The 26,524-nt window shown below is 45.9% G+C and overlaps 1 protein-coding gene across 6 annotated transcripts in view; it reads left to right on the top strand.

The window, feature by feature from the left end:
* Positions 1–1,611: 1,611 nt before the first annotated feature.
* Positions 1,612–26,524, top strand: part of P4HA2 (prolyl 4-hydroxylase subunit alpha 2) — a 42,448-nt gene continuing 17,535 nt past the window's right edge. For 2 of the 6 annotated variants that reach the window (XM_060177751.1, XM_060177763.1), the window contains exons 1-8: positions 1,618–1,855; positions 2,299–2,399; positions 13,162–13,261; positions 13,936–14,032; positions 15,019–15,170; positions 21,011–21,148; positions 23,890–24,129; positions 25,947–26,140. In XM_060177751.1, the coding sequence (XP_060033734.1) occupies positions 13,180–13,261; positions 13,936–14,032; positions 15,019–15,170; positions 21,011–21,148; positions 23,890–24,129; positions 25,947–26,140 (903 nt within the window). In that variant the 5' untranslated portion in view covers positions 1,618–1,855; positions 2,299–2,399; positions 13,162–13,179. Of the gene's footprint in view, positions 1,856–2,151; positions 2,189–2,298; positions 2,400–13,161; positions 13,262–13,700; positions 13,771–13,935; positions 14,033–15,018; positions 15,171–21,010; positions 21,149–23,889; positions 24,130–25,946; positions 26,141–26,524 lie in introns of those variants that run through there. The other 4 variants (XM_060177777.1, XM_060177772.1, XM_060177758.1 and 1 more) reach the window with 4 other exon arrangements.

Below are 26,524 nucleotides of genomic sequence, written 5' to 3'. Positions count from 1 at the left end.
TGATAATGTGTGCACTTAGCTGGGTGCACCACCACCAGGTCCCCTTAAGGAGGGTGTTCACATAGTAAAGGTTTGAGATCAAGAGCAGCACTCAGCTGGGAGGGGGTGTGTGTGGAGGAGTGAGAATGAAAATTCAGGAGAGAGAAGGTATGATCCACAAGGCAAGCTCCTGAGAAGGGGGAGAAGTTGAGAAGGGGGAGGGTTTTGACAGACAGAGGGACTCTTCTGTGTTACAACAGAATGTAGCAGACGCAGGAAGGTTTGTTTAATTTTAGTGGAAATTTGGTTAGTTCAGGCACACAGCGACTTACTGATTTTATGTGTATTATCTGTATTTCTGCATGTGTGTTTGTGACTTTCCAAGGTCTGGGCTGCCAGCCAGGACAGCATGCCACAGGGAATATCCACACACATGGCCCAGGCAGAGGCTGGGCATCTTCTACTTTGAGCTAACTCCCTGATGAGATTTTCAGACCGGGTTTCCCCTCATTTATGACCAGGAAAGTTCACAGAACAAGCGTGGGAACCTGTTTCACTGCCAGGGCCTTCTTCAGCTCAAGCTGAGGTTTATGGCAGGCTTGCCTCCATTCCCTCTCAGACTGCACAGGATTAATGAAGTATCTGCTGGTTTGGGGTCAGGGTTGTACAGAAGGGTTTGGACACTTAAGAACAAGAACAGAAAGAGAAACATACAAACTTGGATTTGGTTTTATGTCTTGTGCAAAGGGCTCTGGGGAGAGAGGGCACGGAGCGTATGGGGGTGGGGGGGCCCTGGTGTATGATGGTGGAAAGGAACCTAAACTAGGGGTGCGAGTGTTTTGCAAGGGGCTAGGCAATGGCACACCTGGTAGAGCGAAGACATTATCATGAGCAAGGACCCAGGTTCAAGCCCCCAGTTGGTATTTTCCCACCTGCAGGGGCTTCACAAATGGCGAAGCAATGCTGCAGGTATCTGTCTCCCTCTTCTCTCTCAATTTCTCTGTCTCTATCTAAAATAAATAAAAATATTTAAAGAAAAAAGGAGAGTATTTTGCAGACACCTATCACGGTGAGATGAGAGATTTTACCCATGTGTCAACAACTGTATAGTAAACCATTAACCCCCCCACCATCAATAAAATGATATGAGAGAAAGAGAGAGATAGAAAGGAGGAGGAGGAGGGGAACGGGAAGGTGGGAGGTGTCCCACCCCTTTCTCTGATTTCATTGACTCCCTTGTCTCCCTTCTCATCACCCCACCACTCACACACATCACCAGGAGGTATGTTTGAATTCCTTAAAGAGTCTGTCTCAGCGCCCCGCCTCCACCCAGGGGTGGGGACCCTATTTCCTAGTCTTCTCCGCTATCATGTCCTGTCCTCTCCATTGATACCCCTGTGGCCTCGGGTGACCCCAGTCTCCTATAGCCTGATAGTGGTAAGTGAGGAGGGGGCGGTAACAGCAGGCGGACCCAGCAACCCCCCTCCGGAGGGCAGGCGGGTGGCCCAGGTGGGCCGGGCACAGGGGAGGCGGCGGCGGACGTGCGGGGAGCGCACGGCGGCATGAAGGGCGCGACAGCCCCGCTCCACCTGCCCCCCCCCCCCGCCTCGGGGACCGCTGTCGCCCCCAACTCCCCGCGGTAGGGCTGCCGGAGCCTCTCTAAGGTGGTCGCTGGCGGTGTGGACCCCCAACCCGGACCGCTGGGTCGCAGGGTAGGCGCCTCGGCCGACCCAGGGGCGGGAGGTGGGGACGTGGCATCGGCTCAAGCGGGCGGAGCGCGGCAGCGGAGGCGGAGCCCCGAGGGGAGGAGGCGCCGCGCTGGCCCTGCGCCGCCGGGAGCTTCTGGAAACGCCGGGAACCGCGAGCGCGCGTCCAGGTGAGCGCCCCGCAGGCTGCGCGGCGGGCCGGGGTGCGGGGGGCCCTCGGGCTGTAAGTGCCGCCGTCGCGGGGCAGGCTGGGGGGCCGCACCGCCCGCAGCGCAATCGGGGCCGCAGCCCCCGGGCGCCCGCAGCCGCGTCCCTCCCTGCCCGGGGGCTGGGGGGTGAGGTCAGCGGCGCCCTTCCTGCCGGTCCCGGGCGGCGTCCGCGCGGGGCTGGGAGCTTGGCCGCCCCACCGGGTCAGGCTCCCCCGGGAAGGGGCTGGGCCAGGCCCCGAGGGTTGTGGAGGGCGGTGGCCCGCTGTTCCCTGAGGCTCATCTTAGCTCCCAAAGGTGGCCAGGGTGCCTGCAGCGTCCAGTTTGGTACCCTTGGAGAGGGGCTGTTGATGAGAAAGTTTGCTTCCCTCCGGACATGCTTTAGAACCTGCCTTGTTTCTCCTTAGGTGCTGCAGAATCCTGTGGTCACTAGCTCTCATTTCAACAAGCGGACTCTTCTGGGTGTTTGAAATTGGACAGTGGGGAAGACCAGGCCCAGAACAGTGTGGTGAGTGCTGTGCTGGAAGGGAGCAGTGGGCTATGGATACATGGCAGAGGACAGGAGGTCTGAGGCTAGAGGGCTTCCCGGAGGAGGTGGCTGTGAGCCAGAATGGTCAGGTGGAGGCTGGAGGGTAACCCACTGTGTGAGTGGGAACAGACCTGGGTTCTCTAGTGGAAGCAATGTGACCCTGGGAGACATTTGAGGGATAGATGCCATGGATTTGTCCACAAGTCTTGAGAGAAGGGGGGGAGAGAAAGAGAGAGGAGAGACAAGAGGAGAGAAGAGGAGAGGAGAGGAGAGGAGAGGAGAGGAGAGGAGAGGGAAGCCCGGCACTGTGCTGTGTACTGAAGGGTGTCCCCATGAATCCTTGAAGCGTGGGTGTGGACCTGGTACTTCCTGCCTCAGGATAGACACTATCCTGTTATCTGTATTCTAATCTGATAGTTTTATGGTGTTGAAGAAGGACATTGGAGTCTCTCCTAAGACTGAGATTGGTATCTTTTGCTAAAGAGTGACACCTAAAACTTACGTTTTTTCATGTAGATCATCACAAGCCTGACATCCTCAGCCATCTTGCAGGAGATCCTGGTTCTAATAGCAAGTAATGTGAGATACCCTCATGAAATTTAGGACATTTTTTAAAAATAGAGACAGAGCTATTGAGAGGGGAGGGGGTGGTAGAAAAGAGAGAGAGAGAGACAGACAGACAGACAGACACTGACCTGCAGACCTGCAGACCTGCTTCATTCATGAAACTTCCCTCAACTGCAGATGGGGACCAGAGGCTTGAAGCGGAGTCCTTTCTCATAGTACGGTGTATGGCTCCACTGGATATGTCATTGCCTGTAGCCAGGACATTTTACAGCAATCCACTGTCTAAGGAAGTATAGGATGTTTTTCCAAGCCGCTTTTGCTATGTCTTAGTCTGTATCACATCTGAGACAGAAGATCCCATAATTTGGTCCTCTGTTAAGTGCACCAAAATTTCCTTCAGTTTATGCTTAAACTTCTCCCAAAGTGTCCAGGGTACAGTTTCTCACTGTGGTCCAGGGCCTCAGAACATTGTTCATGTCTTCTTTCTTATGAGATGTTTTGGCTACATATCTTTATTTCTTCTAGTACTTTCTCATTCTCACATGGCTAAGTGTGTCTGCTGAGTGGCTTAGCCAAAGAAGCCACGTAGCAAGGATGGAGTGAGTTGACTGGGGACCTCATTCCAGCAGTGGTGTCATAATGGACCGCTCTGGCTCTGTGAGAGCTCAGCAGGCAGACCTGGACAACTAAGCATTATCTGTGCTTGTCATAGATAGGCCCTTCTACTCTATTGTAAGCTCTGAAATGGGAGGCCCACCCAAGAGAGTACTTAGTTTGCTACTGGCTTTGTCTGGCCACAGCTGATCTTTGTTCATTCTTTGAGTATGTCCTGTGGGCTTGCCTTTTCTGCTCCGAATGTGCCTGGGACTGGGATGTGGGAAAAAGGGTTGCATGAGTAACTCATAATCTCTCTGAGATTGATGTTTCATGCTGACAGCTGGCCATGTGCCAGGAGAGGAGGATTTCAAGAGTCTGCGTAATCATCAGGAGAGACTGTGTGGGTGCAGCCCTGAGGAATGTGTGGAGTGAAGGAGTCTGGGGTCTGCACATTTCCTGAGAGAACTTCTCTTTTTTGACTCCACCCTCCTACGTTCTTGGAAGGATCTGAGACTGGATGCAAGACCTTGGCCAGTTTGTGGCCACGCTGGCTGATAGCGTGCAGTGGACTAGTGGGTGTGTCCCTGATTCCTGGGATCTGTCAAGAGTTTAATTCTGTGCAGATGGTGGTTGGCAGGAAATGCTGTGATGTAGGCACGTGCAAGCCCAAACTAAAAGCTGGAGGAAGATGTTAAACTGAAAAAGTTGTTGAAATCTAGCAGTTTGGATTTTTGATGTGGCCCAGGGTGAGACATTAGCCTGCCCCAGAATAGAACTGATGGGTCCTGTGGTTGCTGAATATTTTGTTGACATGTGGAATGAGGAGAGTTTTTATTCTTTGAAGGAGCAGAGAGGAATGAAAGGTCTGGACTAGACTCATTGGTGCCATCGTCTTTGTTCTAGTGCTATCATGCAGGGTAGAGAATGATGATTAAGTGTTTGGGTTGTGAGTTATCCAGCTCAGTTATCTGACCAGCATCTACTCTCCACCTTACTGTAAGTACTTACAAATGTGTAGTGTGCTCTGTAGCAAGCACTCCTGAGGACCAAGATGTGACTGAGACCGTGATGCCTGGTGCTTATATGAGCTTGAAGTAAGCAGGTCATACGAATAGAAATACATGAGGTCCTAGAAGGGTAGACCAGATCCCTGCCTTTTTCCAGAGAATGTTCCATCAGTTCTAGGGTTATCCCCTGATGGTCAGTGTGCTATATTATGCCCAACACTATCTAGTTATTATCTTTATTGTTTCCTTGACTGAATTTTTTTTTTTAAGTCACTAAGGTTTCACTGGGGCTTTGCATCCACAAGATTTCATCATCCCTTCCTCTCTTTCATCTTTTTTTTCCAGACAGAAGGTGGGAGAGACAGACAGGGAGACAGAAACAGAGAAGGAGAGACACCAGAATACTACTCACTCACAGATCATGGAGCTTACCCTTTGCATGGTGTTCCTGTGTGGAGGCCTGGGGCTTACACCTGAGTCCTTGTGCCTGGTAAAAGGTGTGTTCTACTGACTGGACAAACTAGCTTCTGTTCCCCTAGACTGCCTTCATTCTCCCCAGGGATCTACAGAGCAGCTAGCAGCTTTAGGGCTACTGATGTTCCTCCGGTAACCTTGGTGCTGATGACTGGTATAAGTTGTACTGGTGCTGGGCTGCCCACTCAGAGATGTCCTCTTCCTGTCATCATTACGTAAATGGGGAATCTGAGGCTCAAATCTGTCAAGGTCTGAAAGCCAGGAAGAACTGAGATTTGACACTGGGGCTCTCTGACCCCAGGGCAAGTGTGCCTGACTTGTGGACTGTCCTGCTCTGTCCTGAGCTAGGCTACCTGGATATTTGCGAGTCTCATGATGTTCAGGGAAGAATAATTTATCACCACAACTCAAGGCACCATGTTCTTGTCTTCTGGGACCATGTTGCTGTCATCTCTTTGTTGGAATACAACAAGAGACATTTATGAAGCTTTTTAATTTTTTTTTAGTTTTATTAGTGATTTAATAATGACTAACAAGATTGTGAGATAACAGAGGTACAATTCCACATAGTTCCCACCACCAGAGTTCATATTCTATCCCCTCCTTTGGAAGCTTCCCTATTTTTTTATTTATCTATTGGGGGAATGGATTAATGGTTTACAGTCAACAGTGAAATACAATTGTTTGTACATGGGTAACATTTCTAAGTTTCCCACATAACAATTCATCCCCCTCTTGGTCATCCTCTGCCATCATGTTCCAGGACCTGAACCCTTCCCCCTCCCCCCAGAGTCTGTTACTTTGGTGCAGTACACCAAACCCAGTCCAAGTACTGATTTGTGGTTTCTTACTTTCCAACTTCTTCTTTATTATTATTATTGTTATTATTATTATTGTGGGATAAGAGTGGTATAGTGGCATTATTATAGTGGTATTATTATTGTGGTATAGTGGTATTATTATTATTGTGGTATATTATTATAGTGGTATAGTGGTATTATTATTGTTGTGGGATAAGAGTGGTATAGTTCAACAATAACAACAATAATAACTATAACAACAGTAAAAAAAACAAGGGCAACAAAAGGGAAAATAAAAAATAAATATTAAAAAAGAGGGGTACAGTTTCTCGCCACCAGAGTGCCATATCCCATCCCCTCCATTGGAAGCTTCCCTGTTCTTTATCCCTCTGGAAGTGTGGACCAGAATTCTTTATGGTATGCAGAAGGTGGAAGGTCTGGCTTCTGTAATTGCCTCTCTGCTGGACATGGGCATTGGCAGGTTGATCAATGCCCCCAGCCTATTTCTATCTTTCCCTAGTGGAGTAGGGCTCTGGAGAGGGGAGGCTTTGGGTCACTTTGTTGAGGTCATCTGCCCAGGGATGTCAGGTTGGTGTCATGGTAGCATCTGTAACTTGGTGGCTTAAGGAGGTAAGATATAATCAGGACAGATTCTTTAATAAACAGGAATCCAAAGGTAGGAATAGAGCAGATCAAACTAGGGGCCTTCATGTGGGAAGAAACTAGGAAGTATCCATTAGATATGTCCCAAGGGGGCCATGACTTTAGTAATTTTTGCCTGATCCTGACAGTTAATATGCAGGTGAACTAAAAGTATTTTCTAGGAAGATGGTATCAGATTTGAGAATAGGCCTAGAAAGCTGGATCAGGGCAGAGAGGCGCTCGCATAGATCTAGGACATATATATATATTCATATTTAGCATAGGAGCCTGTGCAACCTTCTTTTTTTGACCCTTTGTTGATCCGCCATAGAGTGCTTGACTTGGGCAGGCTTGCTTTGCCTAGGCCATTGCGTCTGCCTGTTTGGCATTTCCTTGCACTTTAAGACTCCAGACATTACTGAGTAGGGTTGAGTAACTGTAATACCTAATGGAAAATGTGCTTGGAAGTTGAGTTGCATTCTGCTTTTGATTTGCTGTAGCACATCAAGTGTGAAGGAAATCTTAGCCTTATTTATCTTCTATATCAAAATCTGAAATGGAGATGGTAATCTATTTAGCTTACAAGATATTGGTGAGTATTAGGTGTTGGAAATGAAAGATTTTTGGAAACATAGCTAGATACTATCTTAGCCTAAGTCCCAGAAATTAGAGCCTGAGGCAGAGCTTTAGTGTGTGGTGCACTTATAGTAGGTTCACTCGCAGGGCAACAAGAGTGAGGGAGAAGTAAAGTGGACGGGAAGCTTATGTAAGCGTGTTTTAACACACTGGCCATTAATGACAGAGATGCAACAGGCATTTGGTCATGCAGACCAACTCTGGGCAAGCTCTGCAGAAAATCCAAGTCACAGTATTGTTTCTCAGTGAGAGGCCTGGAGAGCACTCAATCTGCTGACTTCCTTATATTTTCTGTCCTTCATTGGTCAGAGATGCCTCATGAAGAATTAATACTCCTTGCCTCCTGCTGCTGGGTTATACTACCAAAGTCCTTCCACAGTCACTGGGCAGACCAGTGTTACACTTCCATGCAGTCTGGAAATATTGAGAGAAGCAGGAGACTTAGGACCTTCAGTCTGAGACCCAGGAGACCCAGGGAATATGAGATAATATGTTAATACAGCCAATACAGTGGTGTGTGGACTGTTCTTGTGTTTATATCTTACACTTGACACCTAGACTGCCTGGTGTCTGGCAAGATCATGACTGGAAATCAATTTGACTTGTTCATGACAGTTTCTGTAGCCCCCTCTGCCACTTCATTGCCTACTTGCTGAAGCAGTGTATGGTTTTGATTAGCAGGCTCACCTACAGAGCCCAAAAAGTATACAGATAAGCAAGCATGAAAGCATGTAGGCTCCACTATATTTTCAGTGAAGGACCATATTTTTTTCTGTGAGGTAATGATTGAAGATACAAAGCCTGGAGTCATGAGATGGGGCTGGAGACAGCAGTAGGACCAGGCCACACATAGTCAAAAGACCCTTAGGGCTCAGGAATTTGGACTGTGACCTGAAGGCAATGGAGAACATTTGGAAGACTCTTAGGGAGAGAGAGATGAGGGGCTTCAGTGAGTCAAAGCTGGCAACTTTGTAGGACAGAACTGGATGGGAGGCCAGATGAAATGGGAGGCCAGTGCAGACAGGGGCCCTAGTGGCTGCAGGAGGGAATTAGGGGTGGCTCAGACCAAGGCGACATCATCAGGGTCAGGTTAGTCACGCTTCTTTTGTCCTTTCCTGTGGAACAGTGACAACAAGTTGTGGATCTGAATGAGCAGCCACATGCTTAGGTGGCAGGGCTTCTGCACACCTTCTAGGTTGAGGACACAGATCCTTTGCTCAGCTGTCCTAGAGGTGGCCACAGCCCCAGGAAGAGGTGGGGAGAGGAGGAAGCCCTGTTCAGGCAGGTTTTGCCCCTTCACAGGAGACAGGCAGCCTCTTGTTCTATGCCAAGCAAGATCTGTTTGTTCTCAGCAAACCCATGTTTTGCCTCAGGGCTGCTAAATACATTGTTAAAACTTAAGCTGTTGCATTTGGATTGCAGCTGGGAGCTTGGCAGGGGTTCTTGCTGGGTGAAGTAAGGGGAGAAGCTAAGGACATTGGAAACATCTTTTCGTGGCTATTTGGCCAGGTTATAAATGTCTTTTCCAAAGAGTAAGTAGGCTTGTTAGGACTTGAGATTGTATGTTTTGGAATTACACTGCACTTAGAAACAGTGCTGGTTACCTGGTGGGTGAATCACTGTCACTAGGGTTTTGGCAAAGTTTGGAGGGCCTCCCAGTGGGGGTCCAAACTCAGGCTGCCACTGACATTTTGGAGTCCATTTGAGACTTGCTTTATTTTCTTTTCATTTTACAAAAGAGGCCTGCTTTCATTTCTTTTCATTTATAAACATTATCAAGTATTTAAAAAATTTTCCCTGTAGAATTCTTTGTAGAAAGAACAAGAAAGACAAACAAGCATAATGAGAAAAAAGAAAAAGATTTTATCAAAGTACAATTTGATTTATGATTCTTCTCACATGTGTATATTTTATAGAGAGAGATTATACTTGCAAAAATGGGATCATCAAGTGTATATTATTGTTTGAGAGTCTGCTTTCTTCATTTAATTGTATGCTTGAGTCTTCTGTCCCTGTCAGTATTAATTTTTATGCAGTGTGTAACAGTTCAGTATATGAGGACAATGTAAAATCTTCTGATGTAGTGCCTTCCTTTTGTCTGTAATGAAATATTATTTTTTGGCTATCTGATACTGGCCAGGCTTAGTTCTTAACTCTAGGAATGTGACTTAGATAAAACTCTAAATTCCCTCTCTACTTAGGTTTGGTGTCACTTTATTTTCCTCCAGTGGAGGTTTGCTCATTTCCAGGGCTATTCAGCATGATTTCTGAGGGTTCCTGGGAAGGCTTTTGGCAGCTCTGGATACTTGTGGGGGCACTCAGTAGGTACACATACTCTTACCTACTTTTTTTCCTAAGTAAGTTCTGTGTGTTGGGGCCAGGAGATAACTTACCTCACCTTACCAAGTATGAAGTTCTGAGACCACCAAGGACAATACTAGAGAAGCACAATGGATAGTGTAGCAGTGCTGGATCTCTCTCTCTGTCTCTCTCTCTCTGTCTCTGTCTCTCTCTCTTCCTCCTTCCCTTTTTCCCTCCTGTTTGTCTTCCCTCTCTCTATGTCTTTCCCTGAAATAAAGAATGAAAAAAAAAATCCGAGTCAGTGGGGGATGGGCAGTAGTGCACTGGGTTAAGCACACATAATGCAAAGCACAAGGACCATAACCTGGTTCGAGCCCCCGGCTCTCCACCTGCAGGGGGGTTGCTGCACAAGCGGTGAAGCAGGTCTGCAGGTGTCAATCTTTCTCTCCCCCTCTCTGTCTTTCGTTCTCCTCTCAATTTCTCTCTGTCCTACCTAACAATAGCAATAGCAGCAACAACAATAACAGCAACAACAACAAAAATGGAAAAAATGGCTTCTAGGAGCAGTGGATTCATAGTGCAGGCACTGAATCAATAACTGAAGCAATAACCCTGGAGGAAAAAAAAAATCAAGAGTCAGGGTCACACAATTCAATGTCCTGGGTTCATTCTCTAATACTAAGGGGGGGGGGGGCGTGAGTTAGCAAGTTCTGGGCACAGTGAGATGGGATTGCAGAGAGGTGAAATATAAGTGGCAGACCTTTTCCATTTGTGGGAAAAATTCCCTTTTGGATATTGCCTCTTTCCAACCTCACCTTGACTAGGTGATATTTTGAACAAAGTGCTTATTATTCAGGATCCCAAGGATCAGGAGAAATCTGTAGCTCAGGGCTCCCCTCTCTAGGGTGGCATGGCTGGTTGTGGCATTAAGGGTCTGTTCTGCTGTGCCTAGTTCTTTGGACCAGTCGAGTCATCTTCCTCCCACCCGCATCCTCATTCTCTCCTCCCAATAACAAAACAAGATTTTGTAGACTCTTGAAAAGCCATTTCCCAGAACCCCATATGTGATTCTTTGGGGCACTGCCTCCAGCCTAAGATTTAAGATGAACTCAGTCTAAGCCAGATAGCACATTCCAGAGACAGCTGGTATTTATGTAATGATGATGAACCTGGCTGCTTTTTATCCTGAGTACTGTGAGTACTAGAAAGCACTGAATGCAGACAGTATTACCGAGGTGATTTGAAAGGAGAGTTTTCTCATTCCTCTGAATTTGTTATCTGATTCTTGAAGGGGCGAGGCTTTGCATTGGACACATCTGGAGAGAAGCACTGGAATCCCCCACTTATGACCATTAATAGTCTGGTTTTCCATCTAGACCCTTCTCTACTACCACTCCAACCTGATAGAGCCTCTCACCTTGGATTTTTTTATTATTGATTTAATAATGATTGGCAAGATTGTAGGATAAGAGGGCTACAGTTCCATAAAATTCCCACCTCCAGAGTTCTGTATCCCATCCTCACCATTGGAAGCTTTCCTTTTTTTTTTTTTTAAATCCCTCTGGAAGTATGGACCTAGGATCATTATGGGGTGCAGAAGGTGGAAGGTCTGGCTTCTATAATTGCTTCTATGATGGCTATGGATTTTGGCAGATTTATTGATATTCCCAGCCTGTTTCTATCTTTTCCTAGTGGGGCAGGGGTCTAGAGAGGTGGGGTTCCAGGACATTGGTGAAGTCATCTGCCCAGGGAAGTCAGGTTGCTGCCACTGTAGCATCTGCAACTTGGTGGCTGAAAAGATATAAAGCAGAACAAATTGTTTAATAATCAGGAACCTAAAGGTAAGAATTAGCAGATGAGATTTGGAGTCTCCATTTTAGAAAAAGCTAGGAAGTATATATATATATATATATATATATATATATATATATATATTCCAAGGGGCCCATGACTTCAGTAATTTTTGCCTGAGCCCAACAACTGACACCAGGTGGGCTAAAAGTATTGTCTAGGGAGATGGTGTCCTTGTATACACACATATGGTGGACAGTCAAACTTCTGAAGGTACAAAGAACAGACACCACCCCTTGTAAAAGGAGCTTGTATAAGCAAGAAGAGAAACCTTGATTCTTAGGGTAGAGGTGCAGTATGGTGGGGTCTGGGAGTAGACCTGTGGCTAAAACAGGACCTGGACCTGCCTCTGAGCTAGCTGGGACCTCCTCACCTTCTCAGTGACTTTCTTTCCTCTGCCATACTAACTCTTTAGTGGATCTCTGAGCCCTGTACTTCCTACTTTGCAGCAGGTTGAAAGATCCTCTCCTGAGCATCTCGTAGTCCCAGTGGGCATGCTGGTTGTCAGTAGACATTATTGGGATGGATCAGTTACCCCACCTCCTTCATGCTTTAGAAACCTGCTAGAGAGAGAGAGAGAGAGAGAGAGAGAGAGAAAGTATTGGGGTTATAGTTGAGCTTCTCTGAGCCTAACATTCCTAATCTGGAACCACAGTGCATTGAAATCTTTTCTGAAAGGGTGAACTGAGGAACAGTGAGTGTCAGTTTGTCTAAGGGATGATGACAGGTCAAGCTTTGATGGTCTAACATTAGTCATCTTGGAATGCTGTCAGATAAGACTACAATTTTGGGGGGAGCATTTGCATTTCTTTGTTTCCATGTTTTCTCTTAGTAAATTTCCATTGGGCCTTTGCTGAAGTTGAGCAGGAAAAGGTGGTGCTGGCTGAACTAGGGCTTGCATGGGTGCTGGTGCTCCAAGAGACTTTGGACTGCATGGCTGAGGCGGATGTCTGAGTTTCTGTTGTGTACTTAGGTCCTCTGCCAGTGGGGCTTGCCCCAGGTTATGCCTGCTGCCTTCAGAGCTGGGTCTGCCTATTTCTAGGCAGATGAGAAGACAGCAGCTGGCGTCCTGCCCATGTTGCAGCCCAGCCTAAGATTTTGGTCCTGTGTTGCTGATTTTTTTTTTTTTTTGAGTGCTCAACTCAGCACCTGGCATATGTAGGTCTCCAGTAATTATATGTGAATCATGCCTTTCTAGTGAGGACAGTGTCTACTGAGAAGCTTCATTTATGGGAAGAACAGTGTCTGCCCAGAGCTCCCTCTCCTGACTGCCGTGGCCAGGTGCACACTGGCAGGGGGCCATATCATTTCACTACTGGAGGATTCTCCACTCCACACCTTACTTAGGGGTGGGCCTCCTGGAACATATTGTGTCAGATTTTCTCTCTGTTATTATGTCTTCTCGACGATTACCCTTCTAGTATATGAGCTCTAGTCCCCAGCTCCTGGCATGATCCTAGTACATGTGATGGAAGGAAAGACTGAAACAACAGTTTATGAAATAAGAAGGGGTAAGTCAGAATCATGGACTGACGGAGCATTGGAACCAATGGTGACTGGCCCCATGCAATTCAGCCTTCCTTCATTGACAGTGGTTAACTAGGAGTCAAGAGGGAGTAGTGTCTCCCCAGTCTCCCAAGAACACATGGCCTTGCAGAGCACACATCACTGGTTCTTGGCCCTGGCCTCTTTCCACTGCTGATCCTGAATAGCCTTCTTAGTGTGTCTATGTGCCAGTCAGGGTTTGACATATATATATATATATATATATAGAGAGAGAGAGAGAGAGAGAGGTGTGATGTGTTCTCTTACTGAGTTGCTGTGGATCCCCTGTTAATTCATTAATTGTCACTGAATGCCTTGCAGATACTGCCCTCTGTCACCATGAAACTCTGGGTGTCTACACTTCTGATGGCCTGGCTTGGTGTCCTGGGCAGTGTGCAGGCTGAATTCTTCACCTCTATTGGTATGTGCCAAGAGGATTGTCTGTCATCTAGTAGAACATTTCTTGACTCAAGTGCCAGGGAATATGACCACCTATGTTGGTTTTCATTCAGAGTGGAAAGCTGGTTTAAACCAGTCTTGGGTAAAAAGGGGCTCACAGAGTTTTTCCTTCCTGCTCTAAGGCTCTGATGATCTGGTTGTGCTGGGAGCCAGCTATTGGAACTGAGCGTCCTCCCTGGGAAGTTCAGGCTGCTCCTGGGCCTTGTGGCTTTTCTGATCATTTTCTTTTGGGTCAGAGAGTGGTTCTGAGTTGAAACTCTGGCTTGTGGCTCCAGAAGCTCTTCTTCTAACCTAAAGTTTCAGAGTTTGTTCCCATCTGGTGAAGCCCCCAGGATGTCCATGTCCCAGTGACATCCCATGGGAAACAGTGGGAAAATGAGATTTGGGGCTTCTTCCTTAAGGCACCCTCTGGCCGCCTCCCAACATCTTGGAGCCTCTGCCTGTCTTCCCGAAGCTGGAGACCAGGACCATGTGAGTGCCTGGGCCCCCTTCAACTCCAGGTTTCCACACTGTGTTCCCAAGAGAGTTGAGATACCCTTGGCCCAGGGGACTCACTTCTGTGCTGGTGTTCTACGTCCCAGGGTAGGGAGCTGAACACCCTCATCCATTTCTCACTGGCCCTTCTCTCCCGTTCAGGGCACATGACAGATCTGATTTATGCTGAGAAGGACCTAGTGCAATCTCTGAAGGAGTACATCATTGTGGAGGAAGCCAAGCTCTTGAAGATTAAGAGGTATCTGATGCCCTGAGTTCCCACACTCACCCCCTGTACCCCTGGAATCTATTAGAATGTCCATAAGACAAGAACAAGGACAGAAAGGGAAAACATATAACAGAACTTGTACTAGGTGGGGTGTATTGCACAAAAACAAAGGACTTCAGGGAAGGCGGGGTAGGGGAAGAAGCCAAGTTGGAGGTGAGAGTGGCCTGCAGACCCCTATCACAAGAATATGTGAAGTTATACTCAGGTATCAACAGCTGTGCTGTAAATCATTAACTTTTTAATATTTAAGGTTTCTCTCTCTCTCTTTTTTTTTTTTTTTTTTTTACAGATTTTTGGGTGCATAGCTCTCATCTAAATTAAAGGGTTGAGAGTATATGGGGAGTTACTTTATTCATTTTTCACTACCTCTTAGTGAAGGTCTTGAATCTTACCAAGAAATTCACTATAGGTTAAGATTGCTATGGGTGGGAGTTGGACAGTAGGTAGCACAGCAGGTTAAGAGCATGTGGAGCAAAGTACAAGGACCAGTGTAAGGATCCTGGTTCGAGCCCCAGCTCCCCACCTGCAGGGGAGTTGCTCCACAAGCGGTGAAGCAGGTCTGCAGATGTCTGTCTTTCTCTCCCCTTCTATGTCTTCCCCTCCTCTCTCCATTTCTCTCTGTCTTATCCAACAATGATGACATCAATAACAGCAATAATAACTACAACAAAACATCAAGGGCCACAAAAGGGAATAAATAAAAAATATTAAAAAAAAGATTGCTATGGGTGGGCATGTTAGTCTCCTCCTTTCTATTTTAGCTGTAGCTGGGATTGTATTGCTCAGGGCTGACGTTTTCAGATAGGAAGAGAAAGACGCACAGAGAGACGGAAAGACACCACTCCCTGTTGTAGTAGGGACCGAGTTTTAACCTGGGTCATATACATGACAGGCCAGGCACCTTCCCTGTGCTGTCCTGCCAGCTCATGAGTCTTCCTTTTCTTCTGGTTCTTCAGTTGGGCCACCAAAATGGAAGCCCTGACCAGCAAGTCAACTGCCGATCCTGAAGGCTATTTGGCCCATCCTGTGAATGCCTACAAACTGGTGAAGAGACTGAACACAGAGTGGCCAGCACTGGAGGACCTTGTCCTGCAGGACTCAGCTGCAGGTGAGGCATGGTGAGCAGGTGCTTGAGTGAGCTGGTATATTTGCTTATGCTGGGGCAGTGTGTCTGAAAGTGTCTTGACCATGTTTTTCTATCTGTGGGGACCTGGCAGTAAGCTGTCCTTGTTATTGTTACTGTTGTTTTTCTTTTCTTTAATTTTATTAGTGATTTAATAATGATTAACAAGATTATAGGATAACAGGGGTACAATTCCCTCCACCAGAGTTCCTTATTCCATCCCTTCCATTGGAAGCTTCCCTATTCTTTATCCCTCTAGAAGTATGGACCAAAATTCTTTATGGGGTGCAGAAGGTGGAAGGTCTGGCTTCTATATTGCCTCTCCACTAAACATGGATGTTGGCAGGTTGATCCGTACCCCCAGCCTGTTTCTATCTTTCCCTAGTGGGGTAGGACTCTGGACAGGGGAGGTTCTAGGACACATTGGTGAAGTCATCTGCCCAGGGAAGTAAGGCTGGCATCATGGTAGCATCTGCAATTTGGTGGCTTAAGGCGATAAGATATAAAGCAGGACAAATTGTTTAATAATCAGGAACCTAAAGGTGAGAATAGAGCAGATGGAACCAAGGGTCTTCATGTAGGAAGAAGCTAGGCCATCTATATTAGGTATATTCCAAGGGACCCATGACTGTATTTTTTTTAAATTATTTATTTTCCCTTTTGTTGCCCTTTTTATTGTTGTTGTAGTTATTATTGTTGTTGTAGTTATTATTGTTGTTGTTATTGATGTCATCGTTATTAGATAGGGAAAAGAGAAATGGAGAGAGGAGGAGAAGACAGAGAGGGGTAGAGAAAGATAGACACCTGTAGACCTGCTTCACCGCCTGTGAAGTGACTCCCCTGCAGGTGGGGAGCCGGGGGCTCAAACCGGGATCCTTACACCTTGAGTTTTGCACCGTGCGCTTAACCCACTCCGCTACCACCCGACTCCTGACTAGTATTTTTGCCTGATCCTGACAGCTAACATGTAAGTGGACTAAAAATATTTTCTGGGAAGTTGGTGTCATAGTTGAGAATAGGGCTAGAAAGCTGATTAGGGCAGAGAGTAGCTTTTTTTTTCTGATGCGATACCAAGGAATGAACCCAGTTCTTAACTCATGCATAGTACAATAGAGAGTTCTCCCTGTCTCAGTTTTTTATTTATGTATTTTATTTCATTTTACTTTATTGAGAGAGAGAGAGAGAGAGTCCTAGTAAGTATAGAGGGTGAGTCAGAGGTAGCCTAGCACTGATCCACCATCCATGCAGCTCCTCACAGCGTCGCCCTTGGTGCTCCATGTGGGGGCAAGGTTTGAACTGAGGACCTTTTGCATGGTAAGGCATGTGCTTTACAGAGTCAGATGTCTCCCAGCTTCTTGTCCTTGTTCTTAATGATGTAATGATAATTTTGCTTTTTCATGATCTTTTTGATTTCCTTTCTTTGTCAGTGAGACGTTTTCTAACTTCACTATAGTAGTGCAAGTTTTCATTAATTGGAAGCACAAAAGCAATCACATGTAAAAATTAGAATTTTTTAATCCAGTAACAAGAATTGTTAAGATTCCAGTCATCCATTTATTGTATTTTTATTTATTTCATGAGAGAAGAAAGTGATCAGAGCACTGTTCAGTTCTGGTACATGGTGGTACTTGGGATTGAACCTAATACCTCTGGTGTCTCAGGCATGTAAATCTGGTGTGCTACCACTTTGCTGTTTCCCTTAGCCTGAAATTCTAGTCTTTCTTTTTAGTATTTTTTAATCTTTAATTATTTATTGGATAGAGACAGCCAGAAATCTAGAGGGAAGGGAGAGAGAGAGAGGAAAAAGGCAAAGAGACACCTTCAGCACTGCTTCACCACTCGCAAAGCTTTCCTTCTGCAGGTGGGGACCAGGTGCTCAAACCTGGGTCCTTGTGTGTTGTAATGTGTGTGTTCAACTGGTGCTTCACCACTTGGCCCCCTAAAATTCCAGTCTTTCTAGACACAGGATACACTTAAAAAAAAAAAAAGGAAGGAAGGAAGGAGACTGGCAGAATAACTCATTCAGATAGTGTACTTGCTTTATCACGGGTATAACTCAGTTACACTGATGGGAGCTTTAGTGTCTTTCTGGAGTCATTCTAGAACAGTGAATGTGACCAAAAAAAAAGAAAAGAAAAGAAAAAAAGAAAGTAGAAAATATAAGAGTTATAAACCATACATAAATGTGAAGGGAAGCAGATTCATTTTCTTTTAGGGACCAGATAAATGAACAAAGGTGAGTTAAGGCAGTCCATGAGGTGGCACAGTGGACAGAGGCAAGTTAAGTTTCATGGATAGTGGGCTCAAGACAATCTGGGTAGAAAGGGCCTCAGCTATTTTGTATGCTGTTTTTATTTGTGATTAATAGTGAGTTATAAGATTGTAACATTACAGGGTATATATAGCTCCACACTGTACCCACCACTAAAGTTCTGTGTTTCCACCCTCTCAGAGATAACTGCCATAGTTCTCACAATGTCTTAAAAAGAGTTTCCTTGGTTTTGGGTCTCCTCTCCTCTCCTCCCCTCTCCTCTCTCTCCTCTCGTCTTCTTTTTCCTTCCTTCCTCCCTCCCTTCCTCTTTTCCTCCCTTTCATTCTCTCTTTCTCTTTCTTTCCCAAGGCACTGTTCAGCTCTGGATTATAGTGGGTATGGGGAATTGAACCTGGGACCTCAATACTTCAGGCATAAGAATTTGTTTACATAACCATTTGCTATCTCTCCTGTCCACTTTTTTTTTTTTTTTGCAATTCATGTGTATCGGTTCTCTAGATTCTACATATGAATGAAACCATCTAGTAGTTGTCATCCATCTCTTTACTTATTTTGCTAATTATAATTACCTCCAGTTCCATTTTATCCCCCCCAAAATCATATTTTTGATTGCATAGTAATATTCCATGAAGTAAAAAATTGCATAACTTTTTTATCCAGTCATCTAATGATGGGCATTTTGGTTGTTTTAACTCTTTGGCAATTATGAATAATGCATCTGTGAACATTGGGGTGCATATGTCCCTTTGAATTAATGTTTACATGTCCTTTGGATAAATGCCAAAGAGTGATATTGCTGGATCACAAGGTAACTTCATTTTTATTTGTTTAAGGACTCTCTATACAGTCTTCCAAAGGAGCTTCACCAGTTTGCATACCCACCAGCAGAGTAACAGGATCTGAAAGGGCCTCATCTAAATCCAGTTCCATTCATATCTTTTACAGATAAAATATATCTGTTGGCAGATTTGTGGCATAAGCATATATCTTTTCCCTTGAGATTTCCAGTTTTTCTGCGTACCTGTTACATGTTTTTCTACAATATGTTGTTAATGTCTGGACAGTAATGCTATATTGATCTAGTGTAAAACTAATGAAGTCTTTAAACATGGAATTGCTTCCAAATTATCAATTTTGTCCATGCACCTCTGATTATTTTCTTAGGATAAATTTCACAAAAGGGTATTTGCAGGTCAGAGTATGGACTTTTCTAAAGCTTTACCTGTGCCTGGTACTTGTACTGCAGCAGGACTTTTCAGTGCTCTGACATAGCCTTTTTAATGGGAGATGGTGGAGTGGGCCTGGCGCTGCACCCTCCTGACTTCCAGCCTTGGGTTTAGTACTCTGAAGTCACTGGGATGTAAGTGCTGATGAAATTCAGACTGCTTGTCTCTCTGACTGAGGCATTTCAGCCCACATGGCCAGACTGGGCTGGTCTTGGCAGGGAGCAGGGTGGCCTCTGGGGAGGGCCTGTGAGCTCAGCACGCTGGAGCTGTGCCCAGTGAGCTTACCGCCTCCAGAAGCTGTGACTGCCTTTCCCAGCCCCCCTTCTCCCTGCTTGGGCCTGTTGCTCACAAATGACAGTTTTGCCTACATGGTGGGAGACTCAGCCCACCCAGCTGCTCTCCAACTCTCTAATTTTGTTCCCCATGCCTAACCCCACCATCAACGTCTGTTTCCTTTGAGGAGCCTTATAATTACCTGAAGGAGACAGGACAGGCCACAGAGCAATATATAGTTTTGATCTTTGACTTGCAGAATTCTGACAGTGTAACTTTTTTTTTTTTGGTGGGGGGTGGGGCACATTTCCTTTTTCAGCTGCCAGGGTAATCGCTGGGACTCTATGCATGTACTATTGCACTGCTTCTGGCAGACTCTTTTTGGATAGAAGGTGAGAGATAGAAAGAGAGAACTAGGGAAAGAGACCAAGAGAAGGAGAAACACTAGTATTTCTTCACAGGGAAGCTTGTGACACTTCTCTGTATAGATGCTTCCATATGTTGGTTGAGTTGGGACCTGCGTTCTCACACATGGTAAACTGTGTCCTCTACTGGGTGAGCCATATCCTCTCCCCCTGGACCCTGCTCTTTAGAGCCCCTGTCCATATAGCCATGACGAAGAAAGGGTTGGAATTTCTTGGTTCCTGAGTCCCCAGACATGGCTAGGAGTGGGTGCTGGAGATGTCTGAGATGTAAGCTAGGAAGAAATGGTCTTAGACTACTGTCTTAATTCCCAACTCACAGGCAGAATTCAGTCTTCTGAATCAGTATGGGAGGATCTGGGCTCTACCTGGAGTCTTGAGATTGCAGGAGATAACATACCTTGCTTTATAGCTAGGACTCAGAATCTCAGATCAGCCTTTTCGGGGTACTTTGTGGTCAAGGGGATCTCCCAGTCCAGCCTGTGGTCTTGGGGAAATTCCTGAAGAGTAGAGCAAGGCCCAGAGTGGTCTCTTGTGGGACCCTATTGGGCTCCTGCAGCCCTGTCACAGTGGTTGGCATAGTCAAATGACCTTTCCTTTTTGCCCCTCCAAGTCTGTCATCATAGCCTTTCTGGTCAATCAGGACCAGTGATCAGCCCTGAGTTGATCAGCAGGTCTTCCTGAGTTAGCCACCTTGGCTGAAAGTCAGTGGCCAGTCCAGCAAGTCTGTTTTAGTTTATTTTATGCTACTAGAGTTATCACTGGGCTTCCATGCCTACATAATTCCACTAATTCTGGATATTTGCTTGTTTATTTATTTATTTATTCATTTTATTTTGATGTGTGTTTGGGGGTGCGTAAGAGGCACAAACACAAGTCAAACATCCCCTAGGAAGGTACTCCTCTGTGGTGGTTGAGGGTTTCAGCCTGGGTCCTCGTACATTGTAACATGTGCACTCACCTGACCCCCCAGCTCAGCGATTCTAGATCCAGGCTCTTCATGGCACTCATTTTATACTCGGTGGTTAGCAAGTCCTCCCTGAGACTGCTCTTGTGGCCCTCTCAGTTAGCCTTCCTGTCCTCTGCCGTCTACCTCTGCCAGTTCTACCTGAGTCAAATCAGGACTCCAAGATTCCTACAGGAACCTTTTCTGCTCAGTTCCAGATGAAGAGTAAGACAAGAGTTCCCCATGGACTGTTGTCATCATCACACTCTTTGTCCTTCTAGTCACAACCTCATTACTAACTGAATTTATTGTAAAAAAAAAAAAAAAAATTACTGTGATCCAGGCCAAGAGATAGATCACTGGGAGGAGGGTACACTTTACCACAAGCCCCTGACACCATATGGGAGCACTGTACCTGGCATAAGGGAAAACATAAGCAGTAGAGTGTTGCTTTAGTGTCTCCTCTGTAAGACCCCAGGCTAAAAAACAAAATAACAACAACCAAGAAAAAAAAAAAGACAAAAATACTTCCTAGTAGGAGGACAAACAGCCTTTGAGGGGAGGAACAGGGATATTACATGAGAAACCTTCCAGTGGGTGCCTCTATCTCATCCCAGGTGTAATTTTGCCCTTGGATCAAGGGTAATATCTTGTTCTCACTCTCTCCTTTCTTTCCGCTCTGCAAGGATTTATTGCCAATCTCTCAGTACAGCGGCAGTTCTTCCCCACGGATGAGGATGAAAAAGGGGCTGCTAAGGCCCTGATGAGGCTTCAGGACACTTACAAGTTGGACCCAGACATGATTTCCAGAGGAGAGCTTCCAGGTAACTCACTACCCAGGCCTTGTGTCCAGTGCATGTCTCTATGGTATCTGGACACAGTTGAATAGTACCCTCTGAATTTTCCTGACAGTGTACCCTCTGGTCTCAGCTATTTCTTTTATCTCTTTCTTTTTTTGGCCTCTCTGGTCATTCTCCTTCCTGCCCTCCCCTTATTATATAGACCCTTTCTCTACTGATTTCCCTACGATGTTTGCTTGGGTTTGAGGGGCTGTGAGAGGCTAGTAAGACCCATTAGGTCTTTGATGTCACTTCACTCATGTGGATGGAATCACAGAGTATGGAGAAAGGAACCACTCTGTTGTTGTCTGGTCAAGGCATGGGACCTTGGTGCTGAGCAGCCTGATAAGTAGAGGGAAGGGGCACAGATGTATTCTTATTCTAGCCTAACCTCCTCTGGTGAGTCTAACATTTTCACCATTTATGACACATGGGCGATACCCAGGTCTGTGTTTTTTGTCAAAACTTGTAGGAAAATGCCCACTGGACATCTCCACTTGGATGTCCCACCAGCTCTACAAAGACCACATATCCCAAGCCAAAATCCTCCTTTCTTTCTTAACTCATCTGCACCACATGCTGTAGCAAAAAGCACCTCCATTTTCTGACTGCACAAGTCAGAATCTCAATGCCTGTGAATTCTTCCTCCCATGTTTTCTGTAGTTAGAAGCCTTGACTGTATTCTCCTGGGATATATTCAGTATATTCACTTCTTTCTTAATGGAATGATTTAAATATTATTTTCATATGGCACGCGCCTCCAGCTTACTCCTTAAAGATCTTCCTTTATGTGACTTTAAGCCCATATCTCTTTACATGAGTTCCTGATCAAAATGCTTAACTTTCAGGGTTAAATCCTGCTTCCTCTCCAGGGAGCACTCTCCAGGGATTAGACGTTCGAGTTGACTTCTGGAGAGGATACTGAATGCCTTGGAGTCATTCTTGACATTCTTGGAATCTCAAAGACATGTCGATAATAACTTCTGTTTATAGACATCCTGGGGAATCATAGGAAACATCTTTATATATCACCTCATTGGATTCTTGCCATAAGTCCTTTAAAACTAATGGTGCTTACTCTATTTGAAGATAAGATGACTACTACTCAGAGAAGCTAAGTAATTTTCACATAGCAGACAGGTGCCTGAGTATGGCGCACACAGACTCAGCTTTGTCTGTCTAGCTCAGCTGTGCTATGCTGCCTCTAGCAGTGTGAGTTCCAGGCCTACAGACCTAGATCTACGAAAGGCCCATGGAGGCTGGGTAGGGACTCTTGGAAACCACATTATTTCTAGCCACTTCTGTTTACTTTCCTCAACTTCTGAGCCCTTATTGTCCATTCCTGACCTACCAAAATAAGCAGATTTGATTCTCTGACATAGTCAACCGACTTGAACAGAAACTTAATTCTGGGCTGAATTCCTTCTTGGACATGGAACAAAAAGAATTCATTTGCTGCACCTAAATCACTATTCATGGGCCTTGAAACTTTTTTATATTTCTCATTTCTTTATTAAAGGGTTAATAGGTTACAGTGCAGTTGCTGACACATGGGTACAGTCTCTTATTCCCTGTAATCAGTGTCTGTAAGCCTCTCTCACTGCCAACTTAGATCCATTTCCACCATCATGCACCAGGAACCCAGGACTCCCCCACCCCCACTCCACCCCCATTCTGCTCTTATCTCCCCCTTCCTCAGAGTACTTTGCTTTGGTGTAATAGATCAAATCCAGTCCAAGTTTCACAAAGTGAAACTGTTTTCATGCTTACTTTTCTGGCACTCAGCCCAGAGCGGATGTTCACAGGATCACAGGGTGCCATCTAATGGCCATAACTGGCACTGCAATCTTGGCTTTATTCCTTGATATCTGTTTCATGTTTCCTCTGTTTCTTCTACCTTTTCCCCTTTTCCTCTTCCTTCTCCTCCTCCTCCCTCTACCCCTCCCCCTCCACTCCCCCTTACCCCCTTCTCCTCCTTCTTTTTTGGATAGAGACAGAAAGAAACTAAGAGGGGGAAAGGGGAAGACAGAGAGGGAGAAAGGAAGAGTTAGAGACCCTTGCAGTACTGCTTCACCACTTGTCCTCTTGTAAAAGGCTTTCCCTTGCAGTTGGAGACTGGGGGCTTGAACCCTGGTCCTTTTGCACTGTAACACACACAGTCCACTGGGTGTGCTACTACTTGGCCTCTTCTTTCTTCTACCTCTTAGTTCCTTCTTAATACCACTCACACTCTGTCCTATCTGTGTTGGTGCTATCTGGGGCTCTCATTCCAGCCAACTTATGTGCTTTTCCCTCAGACTCTTCCTAGAAAAAATCATCCACAGCCATGGCTTAATCTACCTCCTAAGTTCTGTTTTTTATATTAATCTTTTTTTTTTCCTACTCCCCAGTGTCAGGGTCAGCTTTCCAGCAGACACCTCCTGTCTGACACACAGGACCTTCATAATGTCTTGAACACTCTTCCTTATTGGGCTTCCTAGGATCTTCCAAAACAAAGGTCCTTTACCCCCTGGAAGAAGGGGAGTCTGAGGCAAAGAGATAGGCAGTGAACCCCAAAGCAGGCCAGCCAACCTCTGTTTACCTCACCAGTGATCTATTGAGGGGTATGGTCTGAAGGCCTGGTGGCACACTACTCTTCTAGTGGTCCAAGGTTTCCTTGATGTGGGAATCTCTCTTCCTAGCCCAGGGACTCTTTGGAGCCTGACTACTTGCCTCTCCTGCTGCAGGAACCAAGTACCAGGCAGTGATGAGTGTGGATGACTGCTTTGGGATGGGCCGCTCAGCCTACAATGAAGGGGACTACTACCACACAGTGCTGTGGATGGAGCAGGTGCTCAAGCAGCTCGATGCTGGGGAGGAGGCCACCACACCGAAAGCCCAGGTGTTGGACTACCTGAGCTATGCTGTCTTCCAGTTGGGCGATCTGCACCGTGCCCTGGAGCTCACTCGCCGCCTGCTTTCCCTTGGTAAGGAGGTTCTAGTGGAAGATAAAAGGCAGACGGAGTTGTCAGAAGAACGGGTCATAGACCAACAAAGTCTTTCTTTCTTTTAAAAATTTTTTTTTATTATCTTTATTTATTGGATATAAACAGCCAGAAATCAAGAGGGTGGTAGAGAGGGAGAGAGACAAGAGACACCTGCAGCACTACGTCACCTCTTGCAAAGCTTTCCTCCTGCAGGTAGGGACTGGGGACTTGAACCTGGGTCCTTGGATATTGTAATATGTGCGCTCAACCAGGTGCGCCACCACCTGGCCCAGCAGTAAAGTCTTTCTTATGCTGTTTCTTTTCTTGGACCTCAAGCCTGATGTTAGCTAGCAAATGAATGTCATGTAAGGCTAATGTGGGAGCAGGGATGAGCCCTTACTGTAGCTTGCCTCTTAAGCTGCCCCTGAGGCAGTGACAGCACCATCTTGCTGTCATAGAGTAGAGGTCCTACAGCTCTGGGTTCCTAATTAAAAAGGCAGCATGGAAAACCATAGATGGCACAGGCTTGAGTGTACCTACCAGCATCTAGACAAGGAAAAGGTCAGAACTGAGGTGAGTAAGAAACTAGCTGGCAGGGCCGGGCGGTAGCACAGTGGGTTAGGAGCACATGGTGCAAAGTACAAGGATCAGCGTAAGGATCCCAGTTCGAGCCCCTGGCCCCATCTGCAGGGGGGTGGCTTCACAAGTAGTGAAGCAGGTCTGCAGGTGTCTGTCTTTCTCTGCCCCTCTGTCTTTCTCTCCTCTCTCAATTTCTCTCTGTTCTATCTAACAATAATGACAGCAATAACAACAACAACAATAAACAACATGGGTAACAAAAGGGGAAAAAAATGACTTCCAGGAGCAGTGAATTCCTCATGCTGGCACCAAGCCCCAGTGATAATCCTGGAGGAAAAAAATAAATAAATAAAAGAAGAAGAAGAAGCTAGCTGGCAGCTGGGTTGGGCCTAAAAGTAGTAAGGCATTGGCCACTGATCAGGTGGCAGGTCAGGCTGACTCTGTCCTAAGTGAATGACCAGGTAGTCACTGACAGAGTGATCATCAGTTCTGCCAACTCTCTAGATTCTGTCATGTTAATTAAACCCTTGAACAAGTGTCAGGACTTGAATTTCTGTTGTGTATAATCTTAAGCTAAATCTCTTGATATCTTTGGGTCTCATTTTCTTTTTTTTTTTTCCCTTTTATTGGGGGAGGATTAATGGTTTACAGTCGACAGTAAAATACAGTGGTTGGTTCATGTGTACCATTTCTCAGTTTTCCACATAACCCCCCTCCCCCAGCGCCCTCCTTTTCTTATCTGAGGAGGAACACAACAATTCTTCCAAGTCTGTTTCTTTGTGTTATGGGGGCCACAAGATGAGACTATGGCAGGGTCTTGCTGAATATTCTTTTGCTAGCATTTCAGACTGTTTGTATCATGTATTCTGGTTATCAATAATGGATCCATTCTAATGAACAGACGTAACTACCACCAAGTTGGGAAGAGGAAGCAGGGCCCTGAACTGCTTCTCTGGACCCCTATCCTTGAGACCCTGGGGGGAGAGAGTGGGGACTGATGTTAATGGCTAACTGTGCACCTCTCCTCTCTTGCTTCATCCTCATTTCTGACCAAAGTGGGACGACCCTCTGTTGGCTTTTCTACTCTGTCCAGTGAATCCTGCTTGGTTGCTGTGGAAGGTAGAACACTTGCATTCAAGCAAGCTTCTGGGAGAGAAAATCACTTACAGAATAATTTCTCTGAGTGACCTAACAGATGCTTGTGGTTTCCTTTTCCTTTTGCTCTCTGCTTTTTCTAGACCCGAGCCATGAGCGAGCTGGAGGGAATCTGCGGTACTTTGAGCACTTGTTGGAGGAAGAAAGAGAAAAAAGATTACTCAATCAGACAGATGCTGAGCTTGCAGCCCAGGAAAGCTTCTATGAGAGGCCTGTGGATTACCTGCCTGAAAGAGATGTCTACGAGAGCCTCTGTCGTGGGGAAGGTGTCAAACTGGTGAGATACAAGGATGAGTCAGGGGCCCAGCCTGGGGACCTAAACTCTGGTTCTGGGCAGGCAGATTTGGGGAGGATATTCCCCTCTATATAGATTATTTTAGCAGTATCTTCCTTAGTTCTTTGTAGCATATGCTGAGATTGATGTGTGGGTATTTTTTGAGGTATAGGACAGGAAGCTGTCTCCCCTGGTATGCCAGGAAGAATTTCAGTCCTGTAAATTAATACTGAGCTTCTTTGCCAGCCCTACCCCAGTCCACCCTTGATTCCCTGTTGAGAAGAAAACCATGGATGCGAGCATGCTTCAAGCCCTAAGGGAGGGCCATAAAAACACAGCAGTTAAAACTTGATATTGGGCACCCACTGGTGGCCTTTGAGAGACCTG

This window comes from Erinaceus europaeus, chromosome 2 (assembly GCF_950295315.1).
Source record: "Erinaceus europaeus chromosome 2, mEriEur2.1, whole genome shotgun sequence".
Classification (NCBI taxonomy): Eukaryota; Metazoa; Chordata; class Mammalia; order Eulipotyphla; family Erinaceidae; genus Erinaceus; species Erinaceus europaeus.
The sequence above is the reverse complement of the archived record's forward strand: the minus strand, read 5'-3'. Positions and strand labels throughout refer to the sequence as shown.